This window comes from Plectropomus leopardus, chromosome 8 (genome assembly GCF_008729295.1).
Source record: "Plectropomus leopardus isolate mb chromosome 8, YSFRI_Pleo_2.0, whole genome shotgun sequence".
NCBI classification, from domain to species: domain Eukaryota; kingdom Metazoa; phylum Chordata; class Actinopteri; order Perciformes; family Serranidae; genus Plectropomus; species Plectropomus leopardus.
Window position 1 is genome coordinate 29,782,840 of NC_056470.1, and position 27,278 is coordinate 29,810,117.

At 38.2% G+C, this 27,278-nt stretch overlaps 2 protein-coding genes across 3 annotated transcripts; one reads left to right on the plus strand and one right to left on the minus strand.

The window, feature by feature from the left end:
* Positions 1–4,246: 4,246 nt before the first annotated feature.
* dazap2 (DAZ associated protein 2) lies at positions 4,247–11,132 on the minus strand. The gene is made up of 4 exons (XM_042491943.1): positions 11,057–11,132; positions 9,281–9,399; positions 7,824–8,072; positions 4,247–6,920 (listed from the first exon to the last, which is right to left on the minus strand). Exons 1-4 carry the CDS (start codon positions 11,067–11,069, stop codon positions 6,792–6,794), a joined length of 510 nt encoding a protein of 169 aa, XP_042347877.1. The 5' UTR covers positions 11,070–11,132; the 3' UTR covers positions 4,247–6,791.
* A 131-nt stretch (positions 11,133–11,263) lies between these two features.
* On the plus strand, positions 11,264–26,001 carry pou6f1 (POU class 6 homeobox 1). Of its 2 annotated transcripts, none has more exons than XM_042492187.1 (11): positions 11,264–11,320; positions 15,862–15,954; positions 17,769–17,958; positions 18,108–18,244; positions 18,959–19,184; positions 20,299–20,543; positions 20,643–20,771; positions 21,477–21,734; positions 23,491–23,626; positions 23,710–23,878; positions 25,159–26,001. In XM_042492187.1, exons 1-11 carry the CDS (start codon positions 11,315–11,317, stop codon positions 25,502–25,504), a joined length of 1,935 nt encoding a protein of 644 aa, XP_042348121.1. In that variant the 5' UTR covers positions 11,264–11,314; the 3' UTR covers positions 25,505–26,001. The 2 variants fall into 2 exon arrangements, with proteins under 2 accessions (XP_042348121.1, XP_042348122.1); XM_042492188.1 differs by lacking the exon at positions 11,264–11,320 and adding an exon at positions 16,446–16,525 and having other exon boundaries at positions 15,869–15,954.
* The last annotated feature ends 1,277 nt before the right edge of the window (positions 26,002–27,278 follow it).

Consider the following 27,278-nt stretch of genomic DNA (forward strand, 5'->3'; position numbering starts at 1 on the left):
AAAATCTCCTGAAAATTAAGTAAAGAGTAAAAAAAAAAAAAAGCAATCAACAAGGAAATAACCTGAAGAAAAGTGCTAAAATAAAGAAAATCATACATAAAAATATATATATATATATATATATATATATATTCTGTAACATGATTTTAAATAATTATAATAATCATAAATAAAGATGTCACATTTTCCCCTATTTAAAAAATAGTTTTCTCATAATGTTTTGTCTTTCTTGTTTCAATTTATTGCTTTTTGTCTTTTTTTTTAATGTTTTTTTTAAAGATGGATTCACTCACATTTCAAAGTTGTAAATGCTTGTGAAAGGGTCTGAATGCAGCACAAGAAAACTGATGTGGATCCAGGTTTAAAAGGGTTAAACACATATACATATACCCACATACCCAAGATGAAATATGTACAAATTTACATTAGTATTTGCAGATAAAAAATAGGAAAAAATAAATCTAAAGTAACCAAATAAATAAACGGTAACTCCTGTAAACACCTGGTGATAGTCAAACCTCCTCTTCCTCCCTGTTCTCAGTTAAAATCATCTTGTTATACGTTATTTTCTCCTCATGATGTAATAAAACTTAAAAAGGGTATTTTTGCCTCATTTTTCCAGTGGTTATTGTTCTCATCCTGCTGACGGTAGCAGCTTTGGTCTTCCTGCTGTACCGGTATCTCTGCCACAACAAAGGGGACTACAGGACGACAGGGGAGCCGGCTCCGGGCGAGGACCCCGACGAGGAGTACAACAACCAGACTGCCAGCGAAAAGAAGGAATACTTCATATGAAGGAGGGAGTGAGTGGAGAAAGAAAAGAAGAAATAAGACTGTTTTTTTGTTTTTAATGCGCCCTTGTTTTGAAAAAAGGTTGTTATTTTCTACAAATGAAGATATTTGTTGAGAAAAATGCAAGAGGCGCACAAGCAAATACCAAAGATAAGGTTGAATTTTGATGGATGAGGAGCAGGTGACAGACGACAGGTGTGTGTTCAGATTAGCAGAGCAAGGCTTGAAACAGGTGGTGGGATTTTAGTATTTCACAGTTACACGATCAGTAAATACTCAGCAACAATCAATGTAAGACGAGCTCGTCTGCTGCGCTATTTATCAGCCGTGGTTCAGTTTTTCTCTCTAGTATACTGTATTTCTCCCAAACAAACCTCATACAAGACATGTTATAGAGCTATTCGGTGTAGTTACTTTTATATCGCTTTTAAGGTTTTTCTATGCAATATTCTTTTATAAGCTAGTTAAAAACAGTGTCCTTTTTTTTAAAATACAGGACGGCCTTAACTTTATTTGTTGTATTTGTGTTGTAACTGGTTTTGTTTTGTACGATTCCTCGCCAGACGTGGTTACTGATGACTTCCCTATTTGAGATAAATATGGAAGCAATAAAACTTGATTTTGGAATAGTGCCATCATACAGTGTGACAGCGTACAGTGATGTTTAATGTGTTTCGAAATAGGCAATGTCGTAAGCCCTTAATCTGCCTTTGAATCATGATCAGCGCACAAAGAATTCAAACGTTTGAGAGCAAACAGCACATTAGAGTCTGTTTAGCTACGTCCAATATCATCCCCTATGATCCAACATGAATCTCACTATTATGAGGTTAATGTTCAGTTTTTGTTGACGGTGTCAGTATAATGCATTCACAGGCTTCCTACAGCGTAAAGCAAGTTGCATTTAAGACTTTAAAGTAGCCGTGTGTAGAATTTAGTGGTGTCTCGAGGTGAGGATTGCAGATTATAACCATCTGAAATAGGGGTTGACCGATGTTTTTCAGGGCTGATACAGATTTTTAGTAGTTAATGAGACTGATGACCGATATTCAGAACCTATATGAATTTACAAAAAAAATGAAAATCTTTCCGTCAATATTTAGAATTTGATACATAACAAACTCCAACACAAAACTTTGTGTAAATGCCTTTAACAAATGTTTAATCAGAACTGAAACTTTCAACATCAAATACAGCAAAGTTCCCCACAGCTTCTTTTTAAAAAGTCAAGTAAAAAAAAAAAAAAAAATAACAGGTTAAAAGTTACTTCCATGCTGACCCTTACTTTGTCACTTATTAATTATTTTTATCAAAGGTCATTAAAATAAAACGCTGACACAGATAAAAGGCAAAATGCCAAATATTGCCCCAATAATCGGCCAATAATCTGTCTCCCCCTAATCTGAAACTTCTCCTGTGTGCCAAACTTGAACTCCCAGTTATAATTTCTTCAGTATTTCTTTTTCAGGAGATTTTTACTGGGAGCTGAATTATCCGCAGAGATCTTTATTTCTCCAAAACAAACAGACCAATTAATTGATTTTTTTTTTTTTTGTTTTTGCTAAGTATCATGAAAAGTGCTCTAAATAAAATACTACAGCGGCTGATGTGAAAATGTGATTGGCTTTATTTAGAGCCAGGTTTGGGTTTTTTTGGGGGTTTTTTTTGATACTCTGGGCTAAAGCAGAAACATGGCAAACTCAGTGGGAGAGGATATGTAGATATAAACAGTTCCTTCTAAGCTCACAATAACAATATTTCCTGTTCTCACTGCACTAATAAACAGAGTTACAAATATTATACACAATTTCTGCTGATAAATGCCCCTAAATCCTACACACTAGACCTTTAAGGAATGATGCCTTTCAAGACTTTTTTTTTAGGATCTGTGGGAACCCTGATTCAAATACAAGACAAACCACAGCTTCAAAGGATTATTATAGATCCTAAATATAAATTAAACCCTCTGATGCAATGTCAACAAAATTTGATAAACCTTATAAAAGGTGTGAATTATTGTGGGCTGTTAAATCAAACTTACACCTCAGTAAAAGGGGCGCAATAAAACCAGAAAACAATTTGCTATCTGAATCCCATTTCTTACATTTCTACATAAATTTAGGGACCATAGCAACTAAAACAAGGTGCAGGAAGTAATTACAGTGACAGCTGAGATTTTTAAAGTTATATTGCACCGATCTGTTGTCCTTGGGTAGTTATCTGCAGTCTGTGTATCACATGCAGGAGATGGTGGTCGGTGAAGAAGCACACAGGAGTAGCACCACTGCAGCTAAGGTATGTCCCGCTGTACACAACATATTTTAGACTTTTTAACCCTTCGTGCCTGCTGTGACATTACACACGTGTATCGCTTGGCGCACAAAAAACGTTTTTCAGAATAAAACTTTAAAAAAGTTAAACACCAATATTATTTCCTACTTTCATTGAGTTAATTTTTTTTAACCAACATCAGTTTTAGTCGTAAATATCAAATATTAATTAATTTTCAGAATTTTAAGCATTTAAATGCCAGGTTTTCGTCATGACACCCAAAAATAATACAATGCATGTTTTATGCTTTGATGGCTGTGGGATCAACAGTTGCAGTTTGAACAGGTTTTTAATGGCGCTTTTTTTTTTTTACCTTAACAGTATGAATGTAACCATTCTGTTTACACGGTGTATTTTAGATTTATTGTAGGAGCCGAGCTGGAAAATCCAAGATTAAACAAAATACACTATATCGCCAAAATGTATGCCGTATGCAGCAACACAGGCAAAATGATCAAAAAATGAAGAATGAAAACCCCCTAAAATGAGCCAAACTAAAGGTATAAAAAAGCTAACCTTAAAAAACCCAAAACAAAACAAAAACCTATCTGGCTACGTGGATGCTATATTGACATTTTTACTGCTTTACCTTGCCTGCTGACAGCCCCTAAATGATGCTAAATTTTCTCAGCATATATACATATATATTACGATTGTATTTTTAAGCATACGCTCGTACCAGCACTGGCAAATGGTCATCATTAATGTGGCACTTCAGTCCACATTTTCATCCAGAATGTGACAGCAGGCCAAAGAGAGGCGTATTAAATATATTTTCTGAGGATGAAAATTCCCCTCCGACTCTGCGTAATGGTAGGATGATTTTGACAGAAATAAAAATCTGTACGTCTCAATAGCATTTATGTCAAACAGACAATAATTTGGTTATTGATTCCTTTACACAGTTTGTATACTAAACTAAGGTGGGTGATTATTATTTATGACAAAAAAATTATTTAGTGATACTCGTGTAAAGGCCATAAAAGGATCAATTACCTGCCATGCAGTCTGGGCGGGAAAGACAACATTATTGCATCAAAATAACAACAACAAAAAAAGCTAAAGTTATCTCAGGGCACCGTCTAAATACAATGTATGTGTAAATAAAATCAAACATGCAGCATTTCAAATTTCCAAAATAACCTTTATTCTAAACTTACATTTTAAATTTTAAGTTTAGTATAAAAAAGTTAAGTGCACCTAAGATCTTTTTTTTTCAAAGTATTCCATCTTTGACACTCATCTCCTTTAGTAATCTTAAAAGATAGAACGTGTACCAAAGTCTATCACATCACTTTAGTACATACATCTATTTTTACAAAATATTGTAAAGAGAATCCCTGAACTATAAATGTCCATAATCCTTCAACAAAGAGAAATCCATTTGCTGGCTGTGGTTGGCATAGCATCTACTGGTCAGCTGTGGTTTACAGTACTTCATATTGCTGGGACGAAGCCACCATTATGCTGCTTTACAAACGATCAGAGCAGAGATGGAAAAAAAGGAAAAAGAATATGATTGAATCAATTTTTTTTAAAAGTTTTAATAGCTGTGGCCTCTGAAACGGCGGCGTGAAGGAGAATAATGAGCCATTTTGAAAAAACACTCCAGTGACACGTCTGGTGTCGTCGCTTTACGTGTGAGCTGCTGACATCACATGAATGAAGCACGTTTCCAGACAGCTGGTCGCTCGGACTTAACACTGAAAATCACTAAATGTTGGCTCGACAGCGACAGCTTTTGTCTTCTGGTGGCCGCAGCTGTTAAAACTAGATATGGCGTGTCGGATACCCAGTGACACATTGACGCTACCAGACACCAAAATGAAGAATATCTACAAATAAACGGTATCCACACTGACTTAGTTTTAGATACCGTGTTAAAGTTTGAAAGATAACACATTATGTTGAGTCTAAAGTTTAATTAGCAGCACAAAAATGTCTCGGAGATGAACAATTATGCTGACAGTGACATAGCCTCATTACAAAGGTTTGCATACACTTTCAGGCTACTTAACACGACACATCTCGACTTTCAAATGGACTATGAATCTAAAAATGTTCACACTTTCATTAAAAAGAAACAGAATTTAAACAAAGAAAAAGAGAGTAGCCCCTTAACTGCAACCTCTCAGATTTGCTTTGCAGTGCATCTCAGATAAAAAGTATTTAATCACATTTTTAATTTTTTTTTTTTTTTTTACATAGCAAAGGTGCAAAAAGCATGCAACGACTTAAAGATGCGATTAACCCACATAAAGTGACACGTTAACTAAGAAATTGCAGTCAGACTGAAGGTCAGGTACCAACAAACCTGCTCATTCAATGATATGTTTGCTTTTAAATAGTGACGTTTCAAATTTCAAGTCACAACCAAACATAAGTGCATTGTCGACCAAATCTTTGGTACAACCAGCTCATTGGTTATACTAACAGAACGTATTATAAGCCTAACTACTCATGTAAATGGTAAAGTAATGAAGGAAGAAAAAGAGACACTGAAATATTAAAGTCTCCTCAACCTTTAAAACATTGACTAATGCTATCACAAAGGTGACGCTTTTCTACGATGTATAAATACTCGACGATACCAAATTATACTGTGAAAAGAGAAACAGTGGAGGGTACTTCTTGAAATCTGTACAATTAAACATTTAGTGTAGAAACTCTGGGTATCCGACTGTGAAATAGAAACAGGAGACAAAAAAAGCTAAAATGTTACACCAACCACCCCTTCCCGTTCATCGTACTATTTGGATTTGTTTTTAATTTCTTTCCTTTAAGTTTACTGAAGTTAAGTTGCTTTAAATTAGGGCTATCCCCAGTGCTCTTTGGCACTTGACTATGTTCATCTACAAATTGCCCAACAAGGTACAGTAAACCACTTTGGATATTGCATGAAATCTTTTAATTATTTGCTTCAGTTTAATTTATTTTAATTTACATGTGATTTAAATGTCAAACTGTGCAACAAATTTGCCGTGATATTTTGGATACTGTGCAAAAGACAAGACGATTCTAGCTAAACGCATCCGAGATGCTTGTTCTTTTTTTTTTTTTATTGTATACTTCAGATGTTATTTCTCATGATCGTTCTATTTACATGGAACTATTACACATATATTAATTTAACTACACTATAAGTTTTCAAAAAAAGACAAATGGATTTTTTTTTTTTCACGCATTAACTGCAACTTTAACTGCATTTCACTTTCACCATAAAGCAGCTAAACTATATAATGCAGGTCTGATAATTCAATAATTCATTTACATAGCTTTTACAGGTATAGAGGAACATCTCAATGTAATTTGTGAACCTTCGGATCAAAGGAGACCGGGTCTCTCGAGCAAATACAGATGCCTGAAAGAGGTCCAACTGGAATGACCAAAGAGGTTAGACCCAATGACGAATTATGGAATGAATTCTACCACGTTAAAAATTTGTCCTCTCCAGGCAGGAGGCATTCATCGTTTGATCTCTAGGTCAGAAGTGGAGTACTGTACCTTTTCTCGAGGGCTCTAAAATATTACATTCCGTTAGGTGATATCAGTATTGTGGCATGGCCAAGCAGCCTGAAGAGGGAGGCGTATGGGATGGGGGAAGAACTGGGGCATCGTTTGGGACGGGGACACGGTTTAGGCATGAAGGAGGAGTTGAAGAGTTGCTGTTACCAGATGGTATAACCTCCACCTGATCCACCCATGAAGAAGTTACTCTTGCGCTGGGCCATTACAACGTTGGCACCCTGCATGGCAGCCAGCTGAGCTGCATTGGGGGGATGTCCAGGAGGTGGGGGCTAGAGAAGAAGAGAAACAAGCACAAACATTAGCGGAGAGATGATCCACTTTGGATTTAATATATTCTGTCCTTCAATAGCATCCTAACTGCAATACTTGTGGCTCCTTAAATCCTTCGAAACCTGAGCCAACTGGCTTGATTTCTTTCAAGAACATGAGAAAAAGGCAACTTGAGAACTTGAGATTACCCAAATTACTTAAAAATTAGCACAAAAAGTGCTTAAAATAATAATTTTATAAAATAATTTAATATATAATTATCATAATTATATATTAAGAACAAATGACCCCCCCCAAAAAAAAAAAAAAACAAAAACAAAAAGGAAATGACCAGTTAAAAAAAATGCTTAAAAAAATGATTCTATAAAATAATTTTAAAATATATAGAATTATATAATTATAAATACAGTTATTTGGACATTTTCCCATAGCTTTAAAAAAATAATTATAAATAAATGTGTTTTCTTTAGTGTATAATCACCTAAAATAAGAATTGTTGTGTTACCTTAGAATGACTCATTTTTATCTACACAGGGTGTGCGTCCTCATTTATGGAGATTGCTATGTTGCACTGCTATGTGTCTACGGTAGCCCAGAACGGACAACAGCCACCGTAGTCAGAAGCCCAACATCACAGTTACACTGATGTGTTACGCAGAACTGCTTTATTCGGTGTTTTTTTAGCAGTTTTAATTGCCCGGTGAATTTATTTTGGAGAGAACGAGACCTCTGTTAATCATTCGGCTTGCGAAAAAACCTCCTTAACAATGAACACTGAAGGAATTCTAACTGGGAGAAGGTCTGGCTGGTTGCAATGTGCAATTTACCGCTAGAAACCACCAAATGCCCCTAAAACGTACACTCTTCATCTTCAAAAACAAAGAAACCAGGTGCATACTCACTGGGATTGAAACACTGCTGCCTGCTGTGAAACGAGCACCAGCATCAAAGCCGCTGTCCACCATCACTGTTGAACCAGGGGGGTACACGGCTCCCATGGGGTAATAGGCCATGGGGACATTCTGGCCCATTTGCCCAACAGGCATGTGTGCCTGCATGGGCATAAACATCTGAGCACCAGGGTAGTGAGAGGACATCTGTGCCACCTGACTGGGCACCTGATGTGGAAGCACATATCTGGGCTGGTATATCTGCAGAGACAGAAGAGAAAGAAAACCCAAAAACGTTTAGAAGTGTTCAGAGATATCCCATTTTCACCAAAATGGAACTGGTTCTGTTCCTACGCCTAATTTTCAACAGTTTAGGATTTAATAAAAAGGCTCACAACCCGAAAAGTTGGTTCTCCTGTGAAACCAAATTAGCCGTTTTTTTCTTAACCTTAAGTGCGAACTGTGATGACGTGAGAGGGCGTGTCATATTCTACAGGTAGGAAAGAGAGGATGGAGAGGGCAACAGTGGATAACTCCAGTGAGAAATTGTCAAAAAAATAGCAAGCAATGATGTCATTATCCCCCTTAACACTGCCTGCTCCAGAGGGAATGTTGTGCTGTTATGCAGCTGCGTCGTTCTGTTAAAAAGATGCAATCACAAAATGTGGCGACAGCGTTGTGTTGCCTTTAAGACACCACGTTATGTAGTAACAGCGCCGAAATGTTGTCTGTATAAACTGAACATGACAGGTATGATGTTTTGAAGGGGTGTTATGTGTGTAACCCACCGGGGGACATTTTAAAAGCAGCTAATAGCAGTTAGTGGCTAACTAAAAGAAGAACAGCGGCTGTAAATGTCCACAAATTGGGAGAACAATGAGATTTAAAAGCTCCTTATCTTCCTCAGAGGACAAGATCAGTTGCCATATATAACAGAGAGAGTAAATGATTGTTATTGCCACGTTGTGCCATAGTTATTGTTTATAAAGAGTTACCAACGTGTATATTATATTTCACACTAGAGGCTGATGCCGTTGTGTTAACCGTCATGTCCATCACGCCTCTGGTGGTTCCGCAATGCCGGCATGCTGTCTAAAATCACACGCTGGAGCGTCATGATGCCATATTTGTTTGTTCTGTGTAAAAATGCAAAGGCGGCATAAAGAAGGGATTTCGAAGCGTCCTATAGCCTAATTCCTGTGTATAAAGGACTTTTAATAGTTGGTCTGTGCTCGTTTTTTGGGTCAAAAAAAACATTTGTCATAACAGAAATCCACAATTTTGCTTCGACTGTTTACTTCTGTTGTGCATTATTCAACACCTTCTGTGGATTACACATCCTTGATTACAATGGTCCACTCAAAACTGATAGAAACACAGGCTGTTTTCTCAATAGCACCAGAGTCCCAAGAATCCTGGAAAAAGGGGTATCAGAATATTGTGTTACGACACATGAATGTAATAGTTACCTCAGAATATGCAGGTGGTGTGTCTGTGTAAGGAGGTGCCTGAGGAGACATTTGCATAGCAGGAGGGTATACAGGTGCAGAGCTCTGCTGAGGGTACACAGCCTGCTGTGGGTATGAACCTGCAAAACAACATTTTCACTTAAAGCATCAGTTAGTCTTTGCAGTGACTGACACAGAAATTCCAGGTTGAGTGAGTAACTCTGTTTTCACTGAGCTGAGAAATTATGACTACGCTTAACAAGAATTTCAAAATGTTTCTCGGAAACAAAATATTCTCTCACAAAATACCTGGCACAGGACAAATGAACATGCAACGTTTTTTGTTGGTATAAAGAAAAGAATGCCACTATTTAAGCAGTATTCAAAAACATCTTCATATGCAAATATGAACAGCAGAGAGAAGAAGGAAGTGCCACTTCCAGCGTCCCGTAAAGACAAAAACACATCAGTAAAACTTATTTTGTACACAAAAATAAAAAGAGACCTGTGAAATTTTCTTTTTAGGGTTTCCATAATTTCTACAACATAACAAAACTTTGAAAATAGTATGTAAAAAAAATACAGTCGAAACTGGGGTTTAAAATGAAAAAATAAATAAATAAATAAACATAAATGCATAAAGACAAAGGAATAACACATCTAATCAGAGTTTAGTTTGTGGTGCATCATCTGCTATTTAGATGTCATCAGCTCAGGTTGTTAAATTGTGTAGTTTGTTTAATTTATAATTTATATTTAACTGTATTGTATGTCATTTTACCACCATATTGTATATTTTTAATCATCGTACATATTGTATTCTATATTTTGCATTATTTTTTATTATCCTGTGGTGCCTATTAACATACAGCAAAGGGACTACTGATGAAAACTAGCGCTTCAGCTATCTGGGGTACATTTTCATTTGTTTGAGTGTAGATTAATATAAATAGTCCCTTTTTAATTACATATATAGATATAAATAGATATCATTTGATTAACGTTAATCAGCTGACAAACAATTAAGCTTGATAATTTATCATTTAAGTAATTTTCTAAAGCAATAAAAGTAACATTCTCTGTTCTACTTTCCCAAAAGTGAATATTTTCTTATTTCCTTTGTATTCATGTCCAACTAAATAAGACTTCGAAGGCATTCCGATGGAGTGTATTTGCTGACATTAGCTAAACAAAGCAATTATTCGAGAAAATGATCGGTAGATTAATCAAAAATGACAATAACAGGTTAATCACAGGCCTACATCTAAGGTGTGTGCGCGCTTCAAAAACCTGGTAGCAACAAAAGAACTGAGTATGTCCAAATAAGGTGCATGTAGCCGAGGAAAACGATAAACTATGCATATTTAAACATACATAAACACATATTATATGAGCAAAGTGACAATCTAACCGAAAAGTATAGGTAAAGGCTTAGTTCCCATGCATGTAAACCAAAACAAGGAACCCTTGCCTTTAAACTCTGCCTGTGTTGAGTGATGCTAGCTAACTGAAAATATGTGACCTGGTCATTAATGGCGTGGTGATATAAGGTGACAGTAAATACAAGCGTTCATTATTGACGACTATAATATTTTTAAGATCAACTAGAAGCCCGAGATCGACGTGTGTGCTCCACATTTAACCAGAAAGCGTCAGTTTATTGTCATGTAACGTTACGTAGCTAAACGTGAAGTCCGCTTCAGATGGCCATAACGACAGCTCTTCATCTCTATTTAAACCGTCAGCGTCTGAAAACGGACAGCTAACTAATGACCCGCACCGGCTCCGGAGAAATACCTTTGTTGTTCATTGTTGTGGTCTGATCCGGAGGCTGAGGAATATCAGATTAAAACGGAGCTCTGCGTATCTTGTCCGGATAAAACGGAGCTCTGGCCTTGTCACGGCCTTATAACGGGTTACGGCTTCACAATCATTCACTTCCTTGTTTTTCAGCTTCTTGTTGTTGTGGAAGTGGTGACGTCAGCCGTGGACAGACGCACTCGCGTTCTACCAGCGCGCGCCCCCTACAGGTAGAAATGAGGCTTTCAAGAGTGAATGAAGGTGAACTGTTGACTTCTTAAGAAGTACACGCACACATGCACACGCACACGCGCACACACGCGCACACACGCACACACACACACACGCACACACGCACAAACACGCTCCACGCGCGTACACGCACACACACAGGAGACGAGATTAAAATGTTTACTGTCAGAATACAAGCTAAATAATAATAATAATAATAATCCAAATTTTATTAATTAATTTAATTTATGTTCGTTGCTTTATCATGTAAGCATTCTTATTGTACCTTATTAATCCTATGCCTGCTTGATCTTATTTTCTTTATCATTATTATTATTATTATTATTATTATTTTATTGTAGGATACTTTTTTATCTTTTGTAATTTATTTTGAGGTGAGATTCTCTCATAAGCCTCTAGGGGTTTTCTGTATTTCACCTGCACAATCTCTTTCTATTATGTTGATATTTTGCTGTTTTGTTTTGTTTTTTTTTTACTGTGGAAGTAAATAAATAAATACAATTTATTCATGAAGCACATTTAAAAACAGATTTGACTAAAGCGCTGTGCATCAATGGTAAAAACAAAGAACAATGTAAAATTGACTTGTTATTTTGTTTTTGTTTTCTTGTTTATTTGATTTTTCCTTTCAAGCAAACAATGAGAAAATAATATTTCAATATTTGGTTTCTACAGAAAACAAACAAACAAACAAGAAATTCTCACTCATTTTTTAGTTTGCCATTCAGAATTGAATAATTGAATGAATGGATGATACACAAACCAAAATAGGTTTAAAAATAAATAAATAATAATAATGATAATAATTGCATAGGCCTGTCTATAGGTCACTAGAACATCGAACAGAGCATTTTATTAATCTCAATGAAAATTTGCAGCATTTCAAGGGCCAGACAGAACACACAAAAAGATATACTAAATTAGAGAAAATAATTTAGGGACTGTTCATTATTTATGGGGGGGGGCAAAAAATTAATGCCAAGGGTTAAGAGTGATTATGAAAGAAAACATGCCTTCCAGGCATGTCACTCTGTGCTGTTTTGTACTGATATTAATGGGATAGGCTCCCTTTTGTTATCTGTCAATGACTATTGCACAAGAGGCCTTTGTCACAACAGGCGTTTTGATTTACCATAGTAGGAAAAGCACAGGTGTTACCAATAACGTTACCGATGGTTCTCACCTGCCTCACTAAGCCCTGACAGTGAGACAGTGAGCAAACATGCACAATACCAGGACCCCGAAACTGAAGCAGCTGAACAGAATTCAGATGTCATTCATTTTTTTTTATTTACACCTGTGCTTTTCCTATTCTGTGTTTGTAGTAGGCTCAGTAAAAATAAATAAATAAATAACATACTCATCAAAATAACATGAACTGCCTGAGACATCAGGCTATCAAGTTTCTTGGCTTTGGTTTATCTTGGGACTTAAAATATAATACGCCTTTTTGTGAAGACATTTTGAAATGTCACAGGAGGAAAAGCACAGGTGTAAAGGATTAAATTAATGGGGAATGATGTTGCGCACGCTGTGAATGTTATTAGTTATTATATTTTATTAGTAACACCTGTGCTTTTTCTGCTATGACAAGTAAAACACGTCTGCTGTGAAAAAGACCTATTTAATCTCATTTATACATTTTTAAAGTCTGAAACACTTCTCACTCTATTAGAAGTTCCATTTCCATCTCATGTATTTTCCCAATATCATCATAAATGTGTATAGTTTTGGAAAATAACAATTTAGTACTTACATGTGATTGAATTACAAAATAAATGTAATTAAATGATTGAATTAGTTATTAATCAAAATGTTGGTAATTGCAAAGCGGTTACGTCCTTTTTTATTAGGTAAAAAGTATATAACATATTCTGTTACTTTGCATGTTTTCAATATGCAGGACGATATAGGAATAGGAATACATGCATACATACATTCATACACATACATACATATATATTTATTGTTTTTTCTCAGAAACTGTAACTCAATGAATAGTCAATGAATAATCAGTTAATTTAGATAGTATTAATTTGTTATTTATTTATTTATTTATATGTTTTCTTTTTTCTTTTTTTTGTGAAGATTCTGGATGGATAACGTTTTAAATCAAGTCAGAAAGACAGCATTATTGTGACAATACTACATAGCCATAGTGAAATTGATAAGAAAGATGGATGTCCTTGAATAGGCCTGTGTAAATTCAGTTTTCAACAAACAAAAACAAAAAATTGCAAATCATATGGGAGTAAATGATGCCCCCTCTATTGAACACAAAAATCCGATCCCGCAAACACAATAATAGCAGTTTTTCACTAATTCATAAAGACAAGCAGCTTGTTTTTCTGTTTTATAACACTGTAAATTTAACAAAGAGCAGTGTAAGGCAGCACAGTTTCCCTCTGTGCCAATGCTTTATCCTCGTCGGCTTTTATTTGCGGTACTTCCCCTTTAAGAGCACCATGGCACCTCGCAAGTCGAGGCAGACATTTTTCAATGCAAGATTTTTCCTTGCATAAATTATGTTCATGACGTAGTGCAAAAAGGCCAATTTTGTGGCAATTTTGTCCGACTTTACAGCTCAAATAGGATCTTGTGAGACACCTCAAGGATTTTTGACTATCTGAACTGTTGCAGAAAGGGCATCGTCATTAAATATTAAGAGAGAGGAGATCCTAACATTGCAACCCTCCTTATCAATGCAAATACCTCTTTTGTGTGCAGTCACAGCGCCTGTCTGGGAGCTGAGATGAATTTTTAATTATGTGTGACTGAAACAAACTGTGACACGGACCTTTATAAAAGCGGGGGATTACAGAAAATAAGCTGCATTTACGCGGTAAGTTGAATATAATGACCGGAGTCTGTTCTAGCCTGCTCCTCGCGCATAGCAGCGAAATGGCGAGAGGAAATGAGTTTTGGTTAATATGCAATGTTCGTAATTAGCATAATTTATATATTTATGATAAAGAGAGGGAAATACATAATATTCGGTCTCTAGGCACGGGTCGAGATGATTTCTGTCGCCTGCGCTTGGTGGATAGTGCTTGTCTTCAAAAGTGGCCGACGCGGCGAGACTTTTATTGGGCAGGATGGGGGTGGGGAGCTCATCAACACCCGCTGAAGTTTTGACAGATCCTCATTTCTAACTGGGCATTGCAGCAGGAAATGCACCATCTTTAATCTTGTTTTTGATCTGGGATGAAAATGTAACTACTTCACGTCCACGATCAGCGGGTTTCATCACGTTTTCTGCAGCTTTAGTTGCAACACAGCATGGCCTGTTTATAGGCCCCTCCAAATAGTCTGGTCCTGCAATGACAGAAATAGCCATGAATAAAAAAACAGTCTACTGCATGTGGGTCTGGTTTAACCAGCCTTAAAGTGCGGATACTGTGGTCGTTCAAGGGTCAGCATCGTGAAACTTAAAGGGTAACTCTAGTATTTTTCAACCCGGACCCTTTTTTTTCTTCATGATTTTCTACATAAGTGACTATTTGGAACAGCAGTTTCTAAAACTGGTCCAGTATGGTGCAAGAGCTCTGCAGCTTAACAGTTACAGATGAGGCTACAATGTAACCACTTGGGGCATTTGTGCATCTTCACTTTATGTTCATTAAAGTGCTTGTTTTTGGCACTGACGGGCTCAGGGTGCTGGATTAAGTGTCTGACAGCATTATGGAAAGGATCCCTACAGAGATAGATCTTTTTGTTTAACCAGAACGCCCCGAAAATGCTATCTCCAAACCCACCAGACTCCATTTAAATAAAGAGTAATTTTAGCATGTATAGAGCCAACATATTTTCAGATCTGACTGGGTAGATTAAGGGTTTATTTCCGTGATGTTGTCAGACAAGAAGAACAACAATCTGATCCTGTCAGTGACACAAACAGTGGATCTAAACTGGCGATGCTTAAATGCCCTAAGTGGTAACACTGAAGCCTTTTTCATGCAACTAAATCTTTTATTTGCTAGCTGCAACTAAAAGGATTCTTACAGAGACAGACCTAATCATTGTAAAACATAATTCATTCAAAGTCAACAGAAACAAAATAAAACTCACAAAGGCCGTCTTGGTTGACTGTTTATTTATATAGAGTTTGGGGTGTTTGACAATAGGGTTTTTGGAGCTGTCTCTTAGTAAACAAAAAGGGTATTCTTTAACAAAAAAAAGGTCTATCTCTGTTGGGTCCTTTCTATAATGTTGACAGACACGTTAAAACAGTCTGTGCCTTTCAGTGGCAAAAACAAGCACTTTAAGTGGACGTAAATTTATGGTGCAAAAGCCATGAGTGGTTACACTGCAGCTTGTTTTGCGGCTGCCAGCTGCAACAGTCTATCTCAATATTGGACCATTTTTAAAAATTGTTTCTCTCATCAGTCACTTAGACACAAAAAATGTCAGAAAATGGGCCTCAGGTTGAAAAAAAAGCAAAGTTACTGTTTGATATTTATTTTTATTTCTGGAATGGCTGCAAAACATTAGGAGTAGTCTGTCATTTAATCCATAGAATTCATCTTTTTAATGAATGTTTGTTTATCCAGAATGTCGGCAAGACAGTGACTGAGGTGGTGCAGCGAGCCATGAACTCCCAGGATCTCCCCGCCAAAGATGCCCCACTTACTGTCAATGAGCAGGTAACACTCACCTGACCCTGTAAAGTAGGGTAAACAGCCCTCTCTTCCCACTATAACCAGTCTCAGCTTAGCCAGAAAACTTCAGGTTGTTTGCTGCTGTTTGCTCCCTCCATGTGCCAAACATACCATATCATAATGAAATGATTAACTTCCACAGAGGTTCATGGAAAGCAGGACCCATGTTTGTGTTTTATCACCCAATAATACCTGCTGCTTTATGCTTGTGAGGGTTAACAGCCATGCTTAATAATTACTTGTTTTTTCTCTACCTTGTAACATTCTGTGTAGTCTGCAAACAAAAGCAATGCTCTTCACGGATGCACAGAAGGGAGCTTGAAGAAAGCATTGCTTGAGCTGCTTGTTGGCTGAAGCCCTTATCATTGTTTTTGTGTACTCATGCTCTTTTCATTTGTGTCTCTTTTTTTTTGTCTGTGTGTGTTGTTTTGGGTCATTGAGTCCTAACATGTGCTCGGCTTCTCTGTTCTCCTTAGCCATTCACTGTCTGACTGCAGAAGTCTTTTTTCAGCCATTTAAATCCTGCACTTTGAAATTCCCTGCCAAAGACAACCAGGTATGCATCCTCCTCTCTCTTCCTGCATTGTCTCTCTGCACCTTGTCCTCCAGCCCAGGCTGTCACGCTGCCTCTCCTGTAGGGCTTTCATTATTGCATACCATAAATCACTGTTTACGGCAATTCAGATTTCCTACATGTAGTTAAAGAAGCAGTGTGTAGGATTTAGTGACACCTAGAGGTGAGGACTGCAGATTACAACCAGCTGAAACTGTGTGCCAAGTGTGAATTCCCAGTTAGATTTCCTGCAGTGTTCATTGTTCAGGAGGTTTTTACTGTGGGCTGAAATATCTGCAGAGGTCTCTTCCTCTCAAAAACAAACAGACATGACAATTTAAACTGGTAAAACATTGAATAAAACAGTTTCACGTTATAAAATAGTGATCATGCTATGAGGCAGCTACAAAATCCCTTCTTTATGCCACCTTTGCATTTTAAAATAGACCCAAACAACGGTGACATCATGCCGCTCCAGTGTGTGATTTTTAGATAGTATGCCGGCATTGTGAAAGCAGCAGAGGTGTGACAGTGTGACACAACAGCATCTGCTGTTATAGTGTGATAACAAAGACATCGGCAGTGCTTTCTGAACATAGACAATAGAATAACATGACAGTAACAGTCATTTACCATCTTTGTTATATGGCAGCTGACTCCATTCCTACCAGCTGTCTCTTTTACTCGATTTGGCATTGTTACCATCTCTGTTGTGGGGTCAAAGACGTGACAGCTCTGTTGCTCCATTAGGTGATCGTACCTTTAATACAGAATGATGAGGTGGCATAAAGCTGCACTATTCCCACCTTGAACAGGCAGCGTAAAAGGGGCAAGTGTTCTCCCTATGTAGATATAAACAGCTCATTCTAAATTAACGAAAACACAACAATTTAGTTTCAGGTGATGATACACTAAAGAAAACATTCTTATTTTATTATATTCCATTTCTGCCAATATATGTCTCTAAATCCTACACACTGAACCTTTAAAGGGGGAACTGATAAAGTAGAGAAATACTAAATGTAGTTATAGGCTATTTTTGTGACTGATGAGATACTAGATCAAGTGAGACTTTTACCATTTTAAAATGTTTTTAAAAGTCTCTCACAACTAATAACGCAGATATGACTATGCTTAATTTATCTACAATAATATTATTTTAGAACTCAGAACAAAAGGTAGAATAGAGCAGGCAGTTTCTTTTGCATATGAGTCATCTCAGCTTTTACTGCTTATTGCTGTGCAGGTCATTGTGATGTCTGGCCATGAAACTATTCGTGTGCTAGAGGTAGAGGTTGATGCATCTCTGCCATCATCAACGCCTGATGGGAAGAGTGAAGTCAAAGCTGATGAGGGAGCAGCTCTGCGTGCAGAGCAACCTGAGGCTGGCAGCACACAGGACGGCCCTGCTGCGCCACAGAGCACTGGGGGAGCAGGTAAATCACGGGCATACTACATGATGATGGATAGCTGATGGCTTATTATTCATACATGCATGACACAGGTTATACTGAAATGTTAATAACAGTTCTGAAAACCACTTCAAATGTCAAAGTGAGAGTGAACCCTGGATGTGCTCCTGCAGTGCTGGGCGAGCAGCAGGTGGTGTCTGTTGAGGCTCCTGCCCCTGCTGTCCAAACACTGACTCCTGCTGTGCCTGTCAGTTTGTCCCTGTCGCAGCCACAGGCCGCCATGCCCATCACTGTACAAGGCTGTCCACAGGTAGGTAGTCCACATACTAAATACATTATTAATAGTCATATTAAAGAATTATTTCACTACTTGGAAGATGATTTGCTCATAAAACTCGGCTGAGTTTTCATTAGGAAGACATAAAGACTTTCAGAACAAATACTTCATTACTTTAAGTCATCAGAGAAAGAATTTTAAAGTTAGTAGTTCGGTTGTCTTATTAGTTTTTCTTGAGCTAAAACCAGGGACAGAAAACAACAAGAGCTCAGGGTACATCCATTGGCCTCGGCAGTGCAGGAAAAGCCTGTGAAATTTAAATGAGGGAGTCATAAAAAGACCCTGAACTTTAGCAGGACCCTTTTTGCAATTCACTCTGCTCACATATTATTTCTTGTCCAATATTCATGGCTCAAAGGGATTAATGTCACCATCGTCACCCACAGCAGGTGAACTACCAAAGTCCCTGGCTGAGGCAATTTGTCTCTTTTGCATTGTAAACATGAAAAAAAAGAAACAAATTGAACACATACAGCTTGAGGCTGAAGAAACATTTCCAGCAATTGGAGAAAATTCAGACAATACCGCTGCATCGACAAAAAAAATCTCATACCCAATATGGAAAAGAAACTCAATAGTTGAGTGGAGTAAAAAAGGAGTATATGAGTACCAGTACAATGAAAAAATGTGTTACTGTTCACATCAGTAAAATTGCTTCTGTAAACACATTTTATTTTGTTACATTAGGTGCTGACACAGGAAAGTTTGGCCACTTTGATGACTGGTATGATGGCTCAGACGGGATCTCTGGGGCAGCCGCTGCTCATCCCCCTCAGTATGGCGGGCTCCATCGGTGGGCAGGGGGGTCTGGCCGTTCTCACTTTACCTACAACCAACGTAGCTACTCTCCCTGGGCTCACAGCAGCTAACACGGCCGGAAACCTCCTAAAACTGCCCTTTGCTGGCCTCCAAGGTAAAACACAAACTGTGAGTGTGTGTGTGTGTGTGTGTGTGTGTGCACTCCCCCATTTAGCCTCTCATCCTATATGTAATATAAGAAGATGACATAACATCAGTGGGGATAAAACAAAGATAAAAAGAGATGAAAAAGAGATAGATGAACAAGTAAATACATTTAAGACATAAAAAGATAGAAGAACAGGACAGAGGAGGGATAAAGAACTGATAGAGTAAGAGCAGCAAAGTAAATGATTAGAGGAAGAGAGATAAATGAATAAATATAAAGCTATTTTGCCATTTGCAGAAAGATACTCTTTGGATAATAACACCACTGTGCCTGAAGTCTCTTTCATCGCACAAAAAACACGCTAACACCCGCTAAAATCTGTCTTTTTAATGTAATGGGAAAGTGTACAATCTGCATTTATTCCCCAGTCTATTGACTCTGCAGAAGTCGCCGGTAGGGCTGCACCTGACTCAGAATTCAGTCAGGCGAATTTTTCTGCTGTTCAATATGAATATTTTGACTTTTTTTTCCTCCGCATTAATTTTTAAAGTTTGAGTGGGGACCAGTGGGATGTTCATTGTGACAGCATTAATGTAATATAACATAACAATCTAATGGCGGACAACAACTGGATGAACGCGCTAATTTTAGTCCCCAAACCGTTGAGATGCAGTGACACAGCAACAGTAAATGCAGTCCGTCTCCACATAAGCAGCACTAAAACATCGATCCAAATTAGTCTGCACCAAGTTTGAAAGAGCAGCTGAATAACTAAGAGTTCGACAAAGAGAAGTAACTACTGTAAAGCTTTAACAGCCCTCCATCCATGCTGCTTTCTACTGTTTACAGAGAGGCATACTAGTGCGCTGTAGAGCGGTGTACACACCTCTGCTCTACTTGCAATGGGAAAGCAGTCTATAGCCTATATTTAACATGTTTATCTGTGTTTAAAAAACCTGCGTGCTTGTGCTAATTTTGGTGGAAAAGGGGTTTTAAGTAATCTCACAGAGATGCTAGCCTGACTGAAGACTCTGAGTCTTGTTACAATGTTTTTGGTTTTATAATAAATTACTCTGTTACAGAACAGTAACGGATTGCAAACTATTCAATTTTCACTCAGCTGCAACGGTCCTGAACTCCGTACAGCCCCAACTGCAGACAAACACACAGACGATGTTCCAGCCCCAAACAGCCTCCATACAGCCGGTGCAGGTGACGTCTCAGCCAACACAGGTGACCAACGCACAGGTTACCACCGCTCAGGTGGCAGCAGCTCAGGCGACCACGGCCGCCACCACTGCCTCCCAGTCCAACATATCTTTAGCAGCACTTCAGACTGCAGGACTCTCCATCAATCCTGCAATCGTAAGAACGCAGCTTCAAGGATTTACACTTTCTGTACTGTTTATATCATGTAAAAATTGATCACTGTGCTTCTTATACATGTGCTCATTTTCTGCTCAGATAAATGCTGCTTCCTTGGGAGCTCAGCCCCAGTTCCTCAGCTCCCTCACCTCCACTCCCATTATCACCAGTGCCATGTCCAACATGGCCGGCATCACCAGCCAGATCATCACAAATGCCCAGGGACAGGTGGGAGCCATAAAATACTGCTACTAAGTTTGTTTTATGTTGTGTTGTTTTTGGGAGTTCATTTTGACTCACAATGACCTTCTTGTGCACCTCCCCTCAAATGTCCTCATCCTCTCTATTTTGCACTTCAAGAAGGAAAGATGCCTTAAATAGGAGGATCTGTTTGAAAGAAAACATCATCAACTCTGATTTTGTAATATATCAGTAGCCTGAAAAACACTGCTAGAATTTGATTTACACAAAACAGACTTCATCACAAAATGAGAAATCTTTCAGAACAAGAAGTGTGTGCTCTCCTTATGTATTGCCTTTCACATTTTTTTGTACTTGTTGATATTGATTGAAAGTCACACCCTCTGAAAGTACAATCAAAATGCTTTTGTGATGTTTTTCTGTTGTTGGGAAGTTAACATCTATCAGCAGTGCTATTTAAAGTCAGTGGAGTATAAGACAATTTCTGTGAAAATGGATTTGTCCTCTCAAACGGCTCCATTACTCACTCTCACCAGTATTGCAGCTCATTGGAGTTAGTGGTGCAGTGCTTAATCTTGAGAGATTTTATTCAGAGTGAATTGCTAATTCTGTAAGATGCAGTTGACAGGTTGTTGAATGTTCTGGAAGTCAGTTTTGTACAAAAAAACTATCACTGAGAGTTGCATTCAATTATTCGTATTTATTTTGCCTAAATTGAAACATTATTTACAGGTCATTGGGACCCTCCCGCTGTTGTTGAACCCAGCCTCTCTGGCTGGAGGAGCTGCGACACCCACCCTCCCCCTCCAGGGTCTCCAGGGTCTCCAAGGTCTCCAGGGTCTCCAGGTCCAGACCGTCACTCCGCAGCTGCTTCTCAACACACAGGGCCAGATCATCGCCACGGTCGGGAACGGATCTGCAGTTGCAACTTCGGCTGCAGTTCTGCCCAAAGCTGCGGCTCCTCCAACACTTACCAAACCTATCACACAGGTAAACAACAAACATCTGTCGGAATCAGAAAAGACTAATACCCCTTGTGCACCAAAATTAGCGTGTATACGCTTTTCTTTAAATGTGGAAAGACCCACTAAAAATAGGTGATAGACTCCTTTTCCTTTACCGGTAGAAGAGTATGACGTTCTGTTTTTTTTGTTTTGTTTTGTTGTTTTTTTTTTTACTGGTGTGACATGTTTGATGTCACAAACGAACTGGAAAACAGAAATATTAAACAGTGGAAAGCAACATGGAGGCCAGTGAAAATGTTACATTGGTTACTTCTTTTTTATATCTCTTACTTTTACAGTCTCTTAGACTGATGAAATGCTGATTGAGTGCTGCTTGGACGAAGACAGATGAGATTTTTGGTGGTGCAAATCGCCGAAAAAAGGGCTGAAAATTGTGGGTCATGGGGCGTTTTTGGACCATACTTGTGAACCCTCCTGTTTTTCATTACCCTTTCTTGGTTTTCTAACAGTGGCACAGTTCTCATGCATTTCGTTTGACAAATGTTTACGCCTTTTTCCTTTTCGTTATTACTACTTGTTTCGAGTTAAGGACTCTGCTGTGTGTAAGAGACAGACTCTAAAAGTGGACTGCTTCCTACCCGCTGGTGCTTCCCTCTCTCTCCCTCTTTTTCTGACCCTCTGGCCCAGTATGAATCCGGCATGACTGCCAATGGACACGTCATCTCTGTGGTCACCACTTTACGTGGGACTACTTTATGGGATGTTCCAGCTGGGGTTTGAAGTTTTTTTATTTGGTGGTCGTGGTCCTGTATGGCCTCCTCCACTGTGGCAGGGTACCTAGCTGTCCGGAGACCATGCGCCCTCTGTCCTGTCTGGCTTAGGCATCTAGGACCGAGTGGTATGTGGGCCAGGGAGGACAGCTGGCTGTGGTTTCCCAGTGTAGGCCAAACCTGCAGCCTGGCCTCCCTCCATCCAAGTACTATGCTGGAGTACCAGTCATGAACCAAAAACTAACCCAGATTAAAAGTATTTCACATAAAAATGCTGATTTCTTTCATTATATGTTGTTTTTAATTCTCAGAAACTCACTTTATTACAGGAAATAAAGTCTCAGAAACATAATTTTTTTAAAAAGCCACGCAGTTACTAAATCTGACATCATTTTATATTGACAGCAGTTAGTTTGAAAGGTTTTTGGGTAGTTTCCAGAAATTGCAAGTCACACAGTACACTTCTTATTTGCATTAAGTAGCCTAGATTCAGCTTTATGCTACTAAGGAACAGATTCCCCATCTCTTGAAATGCAATGCAGCCCTTCCATAATGTGAATACTGCAGAGTCATTTGTTTTGGAAGTGAATGTCTTTTCTAACTTTTCCCACTAAAGACAAAAGGCAGATATTGTTGTTGTTGTTTTCAGTGGGTAAGTGGTTTAACTAATTTCTGTATTTACACTTGAAAGCTGAAACAGACTAAAAAGAGTTGCATAATCTTGTAGGAGATATATTTAACTACTCCTGAAAGTATTTCAGTATGTATAACTTTGCCATTTGCATCATTCAGGTTACATGCTAAAGTATATAATTTATAGGTCACCTTGGAAGCTCACTGGGTCATGTGAATCATTAAGGCTGAGTCCTTACAAGTGGCCAGGGACCTTCGATGCATGTCATCCCCCTCTTCCTTTCCTGTCTCTCTCTCTCTCTCTCACTATTGCAATAAAGCAGAAATTCCCCCAAAAATCCTTAAAAAAGGAATTTCATTTATTTGTCCTTCCCACAGGCTTCGGTAACAACTGTCAGTCAGTCACCAATTGTCATCGCCCCGCAGCCGTCTGTGCTGAAGACTGCCACCACGCTGTCCTCCACCGTGCCCATCACCTGTGGAGACATAGCAAAAGTGGGCCAGCTTGTCAGCAGTACGTACACCTGCTTCTCACATCCAAACATAGATCCATTTTAAGTAGGTAGTTATTTTTAACCCGATTCTTCACATTTGTAGAACCGCAGCAGGTAGTCAGCAGCGAGGAAGGCATTAATCTGGAAGAGATCCGAGAGTTCGCCAAGAATTTCAAGATCCGTCGGCTGTCCTTGGGGCTTACTCAGACACAAGTAGGCCAGGCTCTGACGGCAACCGAGGGTCCGGCCTACAGCCAGTCTGCCATTTGCAGGTAAGTTCCTCCCCTTCATGCTGCCTTGCGTATGTAAGCTTTCTTTGTCAATTGCATTGTAAAAAAATATTATTCCACATTATTTTCTTGTTGTAAAGCGTGTATTTCACTGCATTTGATTTGTGCATACGCTGACCTAATTTGCAGGCGTACAAATTACAAATTTCCAGACTGTGAGAGCATGAATGTGTTTAAGGTGCCCTTACAAACATCTAGTGTCATTATGTTTGTGCAGTCATGCTTAGCCGAGTAAGTGTATCATATTGCGTTCGTACATTATATCTTTATATTAATGCACTAATTTGAATGTGTTGAGGTAATTTACAATAAAATTCAAAAACATTTTCATTGCTTTGGCTGCACTCTGCATAAAAATAAGGACATCTGTGAGTATGAATTGTATTGTGAATTATAGTTCATATTGTTAATTTCCCACTGTTGTACAAAAGGCAGTTGCTAACAAATGTCTAAATGAGACTACAGAACATCATCGTGCCAAACAAGACGTTAAATCATGCGACCGTAGTGCAGTTTGCTTGTAGCCTACTGTTAGCTTTTTAATTCTGTGATCTGCATTTACGCTTTAAAAATGATAAAAGTGGTGCTCATTTGTGATGATTATCTTTCTTAGCCACAGAGTTTATTCTCTGCAAAAATCCAAAATCCAATGGAAAAATCCCATAGGCTTTTCTACGAGGACACCAGGGTGTCATCCAAGGTTAACTTGTTACTAAGATGCAGTTTGGGTCCATATAAATGAAAGTGTCACCACGGACTGATATTGACAATAACTGGGATATTTAAAAACAAAATATTGATATTATGTCGGTTGTATGTATATGATAATATAGTGTAAATAATCCAGTGCTTCTTATTTTTTTCACCATTTCTTTTCTCTCATTGTGTCGCTCCCCCAAAATCATCTGGTTTCACTATCCACTCAGTGTAAATGTTCTTTTTGTGTGATTTTGTGCAGTCTCACTTCTCTTCTCTACACTCTTATTTTTAATATAATTCATTTGCCAAAAAAGAGACAAATACACAATAAACAAAGTTAAAGATAAATATGACTGATTGCATTATTATTTAAATATTGTTTTTTTTTTCAAATTTTCTATATACAGTGTGAGAAAACCGTTATTGTGAACTGGTTTGGTTGTGATAAAGTAGAAAATCTACTGTTGTACCAATGTGAATTCATAGGTAAGAAACTGAGATACAGTTCATACAGTGTGGGTTCTCATGAAATAGTTCATCTTTAATTTTCTTTTGTACCGCAGGTTTGAAAAGCTGGACATCACGCCCAAGAGCGCTCAGAAGCTGAAGCCGGTGTTGGAGAAGTGGCTGGCTGAAGCCGAGCACTGGAACCAGAAGGGCCAGCAGAATCTGATGGAGTTTGTCGGCGGTGAACCGTCCAAAAAACGCAAACGGCGCACTAGTTTTACACCGCAGGCCATAGAAGTTCTTAACTCCTACTTTGAGAAGAACGCGTTGCCAACCGGCCAAGAGATTACAGAGATTGCCAGAGAGCTGAACTATGACCGCGAGGTCGTGCGGGTGTGGTTCTGCAACCGGCGACAGACGCTGAAAAACACAAGCAAGATCAACGTCTTCCAGGTTCAGTAGCGACCTCATTCTGGGAGGATTTGCCACTGATTTTTTGTTGTTTCTGGAAGTTGAACATTTAATACAGCAGCACAGTTGTGGATTGTGTTGTAAATACAAGCCAAACTCAATTCCAGAGAGGAAGTTACACACCACAGAGAACTGCAAAATGAGTTGTTAGTGTATTTTAAGGCTGTATATGTTTACACAACTCCTGTGCTGCGGTAAAAATCAAACTGCATGGTCCTTTTATCATATACAGTGATGATAATACAGTGATACAAACATGCCATATTTAAAAACATTTGAACTTTTATACAAGTGGTTTTATAGGCTATCCCTCTGAATTCTATTAAAGGAACAGTGTGTAAATAATAGAGGGATTCAGCTGCGTATGGCAGTGGGGATTGTAGATTGTAATCACATGAAACTTAAATTTAGGATTCATTATTCAGGATGGGTTTTTTTTTTGTTTTTTTTTTTTTTTTGCTGAGTTATCCCCAGAGGTCTAAAATGAGTCATTTATATCTACATAAGGAGCAGCTTCTCGTCTACTGAAATCGCCATGTTGCACCGTCATGTTTATACAGTAGCCCAGAATAAACAAACCAAACACTGGCTTTAGATGGGGACATTTTTGCATTGTTACTGTTGTCAGAAGCGTTTTTACTGGTTTTGATCTCCTGGTTTGTTTGTTTTTGAGGGGAAAAAGACCTCTGTGGATAATTCAGCTCCTGCTAAAAACTGAACACTGAGGGAATTCTGACAGGGAGAAGTGTCAGCTGGTTGCAATCTGCAATCCTCACCTCAAGATGCCACTAAATCTCCCTGAATCTTGCACGCTGCTCCTTTAAGCAGTAATGCGTTGAGTCACATTGATTTTAGTCACCGTTGTTGTCACTTTGGTACATTGGCTGACATAAAGCTGATATTTGGATAACATGCTTTAGCTATCATGGACGTTTTCAGAAACTCTAGCCAGTCATCATTTCACATAGTATTTGTACTACATAAGCAGCTTTGCAGACAAAGACACAAGAGTCTGTAGAGTAAATGAAGGCAGAATCCTATAATTATATATTTCATCACATTTAGTTCTCAAAGGAACACCAAAATTTACTATCTATGGACTCCTGACTGCAACATTTTTGGGACAATCATCGTTCTGATGTTATCGATAATCACAAAAATGAAAATATCAGTATTAATTTCTTCTTATTTGGCTTTTTTAAGTTTATGTGGCAGCATGAAATGTGTCACACTGTTGGGTGTCCATAGAGAGGCTCATTTCTGATGTTCCATGATTAACAGGTTCTTCATAAAATAATGTAGCTTCAGCTATTGCATATAATGACATAACTTCTTTTTTAAAATAAGATTTCTTCATTTGTGAGGTACTGATGGCGCTGTATGTGTGGGTGACATACAGCTTGTGTGTGAATTCAACACAGTCTGCTCTGTTTTTACACTTTCTGTTTAATGTGCTTCTAATACTCTGAGAGTATTTTGTGTGTCTTCTTTATTCACTGTTGTGACTGTTTCCTTCATGGCTTGACAGCGCTCCAGCTGCATTCTTATATGGAGTTAGATAAAGTTTATTCTCAGAATAGGAGCTCAATTGGCCTATTATGAAGTCGTCTTAAAATAGTCTCACGTTGCCTAGAAACATTCGCGCCAGACTACTTTTACTAAGCCTTATATCAATCAAATTACAGAATGAAAAAATGGAATTAACTGTTCAGCCGAGGAAGGGGTTTGCGGTTTAATGTGTTACGACTTTAAATCTGAATGAGTT